Raw genomic sequence first — 6,915 nt, 5'->3', positions numbered from 1 at the left:
GGGAATATTTATTTAAATGTAAGTTTAATTTAATTTGCTAAAAGGTAGCCCATTGAGTATTCTGTCCATAGGCCTCATACTGTTCACTGTTAATGTCAGTTTAGTATAGACAGTTATGGAATAACTAAGTCCTATCAGACTGCATCTTATCAAATACGGGTCTAAAGGAGAACCACTGGTTTAATGGATCATATGTCCATACAGTGATCGGATAACATGATCGAGCCAGCCTGAAATACCGAGCTACATATAAATACACTTCTTTGTAGTTACCAATATGACTGCAGTGTTTCTAGCTTTGCACACCCTGTATCACAGCTTTCCCTCATGAATGAAACTATAAAATGAATTATTCAGTATATTTTCATCATTATACTGTATGACCATGATAAAAAAGCAACTTGTCCAAACAAAAGTACAGAATAATCAGGATTATTTTTATTAATTCATCTTCAGTTTCAATAATATCATTACAGAAAAAAACATCCTCTTCATTATATTTATACAGTAGTAGTAGAATGCTGTGTCATTGCTTCATTACAAGTGCTGGTCATAGTTTATAGTGTGTGCAGTGTGACACTGAGTTCAGTCCAGTGTTACGAATCACTCAGTACAAAGGCAGTTTAACAATAACCTGCTTCTTCTTACTCAAATGAATCTATCTGGGTTTGATTGGTCCTCCTTGGGCAGGTGCCGGGACGTGCTCTGATGCTGCGTTCATGCCATAATGAGTCCACTGTAAATATGAGCAGCCAAAAACATAAATGTGGTTTTAATTTAATACTTTTATTTCACTTGGTTGTGGGCCTTCCACTGAATGAATGACTGCCTTTAAAATGCTGCAAAAAATGTCACCCTGTTCTTCCACGACTTTGTCTTACATGACATGAACCCAGCATGAGCCACCGATAGATTTATGGTGCATTTGAGGTAACTGGGAAGTTTCTGATATCTGAGCTTAGCGGAATAAATGAGACAGTGTTGGTACCAGAGCCTGGGCTTTGAAAAACTCTTCTTACGCAGCAATAAATCGCATCAAGAAGTGCCAGAAATGTAACATTTAGTCAGATCAGAAGTTCCGCCCAGGTGATGCACCCTGGTCTCACGCCTGGAGTGAGACCTGCCCAAAGAGGACAAACACGCCCCCCTTTATGGGCATGCAAATGTGGAGAGGGAGGGGAGGGGAAAAAAGGAAGATGAGGAGGAGAGGGAGGAACGAGGGGAGGGGTGGAGGAAGACTGCATCAGCCTATCAGGAAAGCGGTCAAAGCTCAGAAATTCTGACTAGTGCTGCATTCAGGCCACAGAGGAAAGATAGTTGAATTGAGCTTCTGATATGGAAAGTTGACACGTCATATCTCTGGGGGTAGTGTGAAGATCATTGGACGTCTAGAAAAAACATAAATTACGTCATCTTGGTGTCTTTACATACCATTAAATTAGCATTGTAGCAGTTATTCCAATATGACCTGAATGCAGCATTAGACCTTTGACCATGTGGGTTTGTTTGGCACTGAGCACACTGATAGGAAAAATCAGAGGAACTAGAGGAGTTAAGGTATGGTGCACTGGTGAATGCTTGGGACTCACAGATTGCATATGATGCATTTGAATGGTCCTTGTTAATTGGTAAACAATTTAAGTTCAGTGTTTAATCAGCAGAATACAGCAGCCAACCGGCCTATCATGTTAAAGCTAACAGTAAACTAAGCTTTTATAGTGGGCTACATATCAAACAAGGTCGTCTATATTTCTCAGTGTTGCTCTGACTACGTACAGTACATTGAGAGAAAAGCAGTCAAATGATGTTTTTTTTACAGCCTTGAACTGTGTTGATTCTTTTGACTTTAACAAGCACCTTAACACTGTCATGGTAGAAATACACCGGTTGTGTAGTTTACGAGCACCTGAACGCGACACCCTGCTTTCAAGTGATGCCGAGGCCGGAGACTTCTCTGAGTTGGGAAAACGGTATGTCGCGACGCACTCGAGCAACTCTTATGTTCATGTTTGTTTAAGGAAAAGGTGGGAGGCGCAAGATTGGCCAAACAGAAGCCTGTGAGACCAGCTGTCAGCTAGGTATAGTCGTTAATCTTTGGCTACTCGAATGATAAGGCTGATAATATTCTTAATTTTTTATCACTGTCAACAAATCCCATGAAACGACCAAAACCAAACCAAAAATGAAAAAAAACCTACTAACAAGTATTGTGTATGTTCTCCTTCTAATATTAAAACACATCAGTGAGCCACACTGTTGCACTGGGTGTCATGTTCCTTCATTACCATGAACACACACATTGTAGCTTTATTTTGAGTCCTACATACACCATCGTCCTGCTGCAAATACTCACTAGAGCACCAAATGTGTACTACTCCGCGGCTGAAAATAGTCCCAAACAAATGTACACGTTCCTCCCCTTCGAGTGTGCTAAAAACTACAGTGCCCAGCTAAGCCTTTTTAAAAATTGGAGCTATATATTTCGACCTGTTTTACAGAAATAATATCACACATTGGCAGAGGAAAAAGAAAAGGAAAAGACCGATTAATCGAATGTACTACAAGGAGTGTCTAACTGATTATGCCTGCCAATGGGTCGGATTCGGTTGAATTCCCCTCGACATCAATGAAAGGAGGCAGTAGAAACACTACCACTTTTGTCCACAGGGGCCACCACAATCAACACAACATGAAAGTTCCTTGTAGGGGTTTTGATATGAAGCTCTTTCTACCACTCTCATCTGTACACAGCCAGCGACTGGTTAGCTTAGCTTGGCATAAAGACTGAAAACAAGAGGAAACAGCTAGCCTGGCTCTGTCTAACAGTAACCTAATCCACTTATCAGCACCTAAAGCTCACTAATTGAGACATTATATCTTGTTTCTTCTGGTAATTTAATGCGATTTGTTGATAGTAAGAAAATAAAGACTATCACAAGCATTATCTTCCAATAGTTAAATTAAAGAATGAATTAAAGACTAAGTATTTTTAAGTTTCGTACTGCAGTTTCATGGTGTAAACTATAAACTCATGTAAATCCAACCCCACTTGAATGCAGGGCTGGGTTATACTAATACTAGTGTGGCCCACCTCTGACATGAGGGAAGTTCGTCCCTGACTACAGATCATAGAAGTAATTTTTATAACATATTATTATGTTTATATTTGATGCCGGACCAGAGGAATCATTCCAGTATGGCCAGAGAGGAATTCACTCAATGAATCTTGCCTTAAATCATCCTGCCTTAAAGCTGAGCCACTGACCCACCTAACAGAGTTCCATGGCTTTCACTGAGAGTCGTGATGAGTTTTAGTGTCTCAGTATGGTTTGAAAGTGTTATATCTGGAGTAAAAAAAAACAAAACAAACAAACAAATATCCTTGGATTTTTTTCCTTTTGGCAAAAAAGTATTTACTGTACTGGCACAAACTATATCAGCAACATCAATCAGAAGATATCTTTATACGCCTTTAGTTCATATTTCTGTCAATGCTGATGTTAGGGTCAGTGTGTTCCAGGATGTAGTGATACTGCAGGGAGGGGTTATCAAGGAGTTTCTATATCTGGATAGAGGATGCCAGAGCAGAAAAGAAGAAGAAGAGAGAAAGAAGGGGGAAAGAAAAGGGAAAAAAGGTCAGGAGGAATGGAGGAAGGAGGGGAAGTCTCTATATCTCTATATCTACCAGGGGAAAATGTTGAACGCACAAAGCAAATGAACAGGAGAGAAGAGGGCATGATTACTACTAAGATGATAATATTCAATCAGAACCATGATAATAATAATAAATAGAATATTAATTAAGAATATTAATAATCATTATCATCAGGATAATAATAATAATAATAATAATAATAATAATATTACAGAATAAATCTCATATTTTATTTTTTTTTTTCACATTTTTTCTCCATTGAAATACAGTGATCTCCTCAGAGCAGACCAATGAGGATTCAGCCTCCGCTGGCTCCGATTGGCTGTTGCATATGACATCACAGCTAATGGCGACCAGGTAGACATGCATCACTTCCTGCCCCCGCCCGTTTCCTGTCCAGACAGGAAGTCCTGGCACTGCCATGGTAATCGGTAGCGAGTGACATTGAAGTCTGGGGAGGAAATGTTTTGTTGTTACGGTTGGATGTGTCCCCCTCCCCTGTAAATATGCGTAGAGGCTTCCTGTGAGAATGCACAATAGAACATACCTGCATCATAGCCGTCCGATGACCATGACGTCCACGACCTCTCCCTTATGTAGTTCCACGTACTGCTCTGTTTTAGGAGGTAACATCAGCAGACCGTTGGCGCTACGCATTGACATTAGTCTGCTGGATACCTGGTTGCCTGGAGAAAGAGGGACATACAGTTTGTGTGTGAGCCTGTGTGTGTAGGAAGTGCAGTGTTAACTCTATTCTACCAATTAATATGTAATGAATTAATGTAACTGTTAAGAATTAAGGGATTTAATTATCTGCAGAAGATAGAAGATGATACCTTTTTATTTACTTTTCTGTGCTGGGTGTAACAGAACTGTGGCAGTGCAACACAGATGGCTCTGTGTAAGGGAAACACTGGTGTGTGTGTGTGTGCAAACAACACACACGACACACACACAACACACACAACACACACCACCACACACACCACACACGCAAAGCGAGCAACGTGTCGGCTTCCCTTGAAACACACGCAGCCATCTGTCGTTTGCACTGCCACAGGTTCCTCAGTACACCGCCAGCACATGACAAAGTAAACCATCAAAAAGGGTATCCATCTTGCTATCCTCTCCTGCAGATAACTATACACAATCCCTCTGAATTCTTAACAGCTTACATTAATTGCCATTAACATATTAATTTGTAAGCATAGAGTTGACACATGACAACTTCTAACATAACAAGCGCTAACACACATACTCAATCATACAAGAGAGGCAGAGAAAAGACAATTCTCTGTGATGGTGGAGCCTGTGTGTGTGGAATAAAGTGTTTAACTCTATTCCTCCATTAATATGTAATGAAATTAATCGTAATGTATAAAATTAAGGGAAAAGAAATAAGATTATCTGCCAGAACGATAGAAGATAGATATATCTTTTATTTATGATATATATGATACACATTGATGTAAGATGTTAAAGATGAAGATATATGATGTAAGGGAGAACACTGGTGGGGAGTGATGATTGGATAGAATAGTGAATGATGATGTGATGATGATGATGATGTATATGATGAGGATATGATAGTGTGATATGATGAATAATAGATGTAAATACAATAGATGATCAATGCTGCCCAGGGGCAGTTGGCATCCTGGCTAGAATGCAGAGATGAATAAAACGACCAGAGTAGAATACCATAAGGATCTGAGGAAATAGCATAATACACATACACGAGAGCAGAAACTACACTGCACACAAAAACATATGGATATTACATGATTTCTAATGTTGTACAAACAAATTTGAGTATTCAATATATCATGAAAGTTATTGATAAGAAAATGCATTACTAATAAATAATGGAATATCAAAAGAGAGGTAATATAAATAGACAGGTCTAAAACTGTAAGCTTTTTAGAGACCATCTATGAAAGAAAAAAATTCTAAAGACATATATATGAGAATACATACCTGGCAACAAGATAAAAGATTTAAGGAACAATATAGAGGGATTAGGTTCATTAAAAATTGGGTATAATACCTTTGTGAAATGTAAATAACGAGACAAGAAATATTAAAGAACAGCTGTCAAATCCTATATAGATATTGGACAATTAAATTATATTGGATATTAGAATTTATTAAGAAAACATGGAGGTACTTAACTAAGTAAAGCAACTGCTGATCAGCATATAACAATAAAACCACAAGGACATGGAGAGGGTATTTGGGTTTCTAATCTACTCAACGATCAAAGCCAAAATAGGCGTATTCCGCAAAATGTCAAAATACTGCTCCAACAATAAGGGTTTAAAAACATGGATCAGTAAGTAGAGATACCTACGTATCGTAGTAATTACACTATTGTGTCATATTAAATAGCTCCTACTTGAGAGAGGACCTCGCGCCACATCATTCATACACAGACAAAGTTTCAGCAGCATGCAGCACCTGTACAAAGGCTTACAGCCTTAGCTGGTCCGATAATTGGTTCCTGAGATGCCTTACACAAGTGTGGTTCAGTTCCTTAACTCCATCTAAAAAGCGAGACCTCCCACAGGCGGCCATGTGTTTGCACTTATCCTGTTTTCTCGTACAAAATCAAAAACAATCAATACGCTAAAAGTACTAAACAACGAGCTGTGTGCTCGCTGATGTGTTTCCTGTGCGCGATTCGTCGTCGTGTGGTGCCTGTCGCTGTGAGTGATATCTTCTACCAACCTAGCCTTAATAGAGGTTGTAGGCTTAGGGTCCCAGAATGCCGTTTGATCATCTCTCAGAGCGAGGAAATCAAAACACAGGATCTAACCTGCTCACTCACAGTGCAACGAACTGGGGTTACCCTACAAACGACAGACGACCAACACTCCGGGTTATCCTACGGTCACTCTCAAACCCTAACAAAACCACCTAAATCACACACTTAATCGTCCAGAAGATAACTTACCATATGGATCTTATTCCCCACTGTATACCAGGCACTGTCTACCTATCATGTATGCAGCCTGAATAACCTATATCTCATGTCTTGTGCCATGTCTCCATGTTCACTTCCTTTAAGTGTGGCCTGTGAGTGTCTCCTTTTCCGCTCGATGATCTCCCTTACACCCCCAGTGGTGACCCAGACACAGCCCTGTACATTCTATTGGTTACCTTACTATCGGAATTGTACTCTCATCGTTAATACGCCACTCAAGTGACCACGGGTGACCGTACTTACCACAAAGCAAAACTGTCTTGTGCAGACAAACTGT

At 39.7% G+C, this 6,915-nt stretch overlaps 1 protein-coding gene across 1 annotated transcript in view; it reads right to left on the bottom strand.

Moving 5' to 3' along the window:
* Positions 1–923: 923 nt before the first annotated feature.
* Positions 924–6,915, bottom strand: part of gphna (gephyrin a) — a gene marked incomplete at its 5' end in the record, with an annotated part of 28,906 nt that continues 22,914 nt past the window's right edge. Inside the window, 2 exon segments of the mRNA XM_035674080.1 lie at positions 924–4,106; positions 4,203–4,341. Of these exon segments, the coding sequence (XP_035529973.1) occupies positions 4,208–4,341 (134 nt within the window).

Source organism: Morone saxatilis, unplaced genomic scaffold (assembly GCF_004916995.1).
Source record: "Morone saxatilis isolate NCDOM2014 unplaced genomic scaffold, NCSU_SB_2.0 Contig3, whole genome shotgun sequence".
NCBI classification, from domain to species: Eukaryota; Metazoa; Chordata; class Actinopteri; family Moronidae; genus Morone; species Morone saxatilis.
Note: the sequence above shows the minus strand (reverse complement) of the source record. Positions and strands in the feature narration are given on the sequence as shown.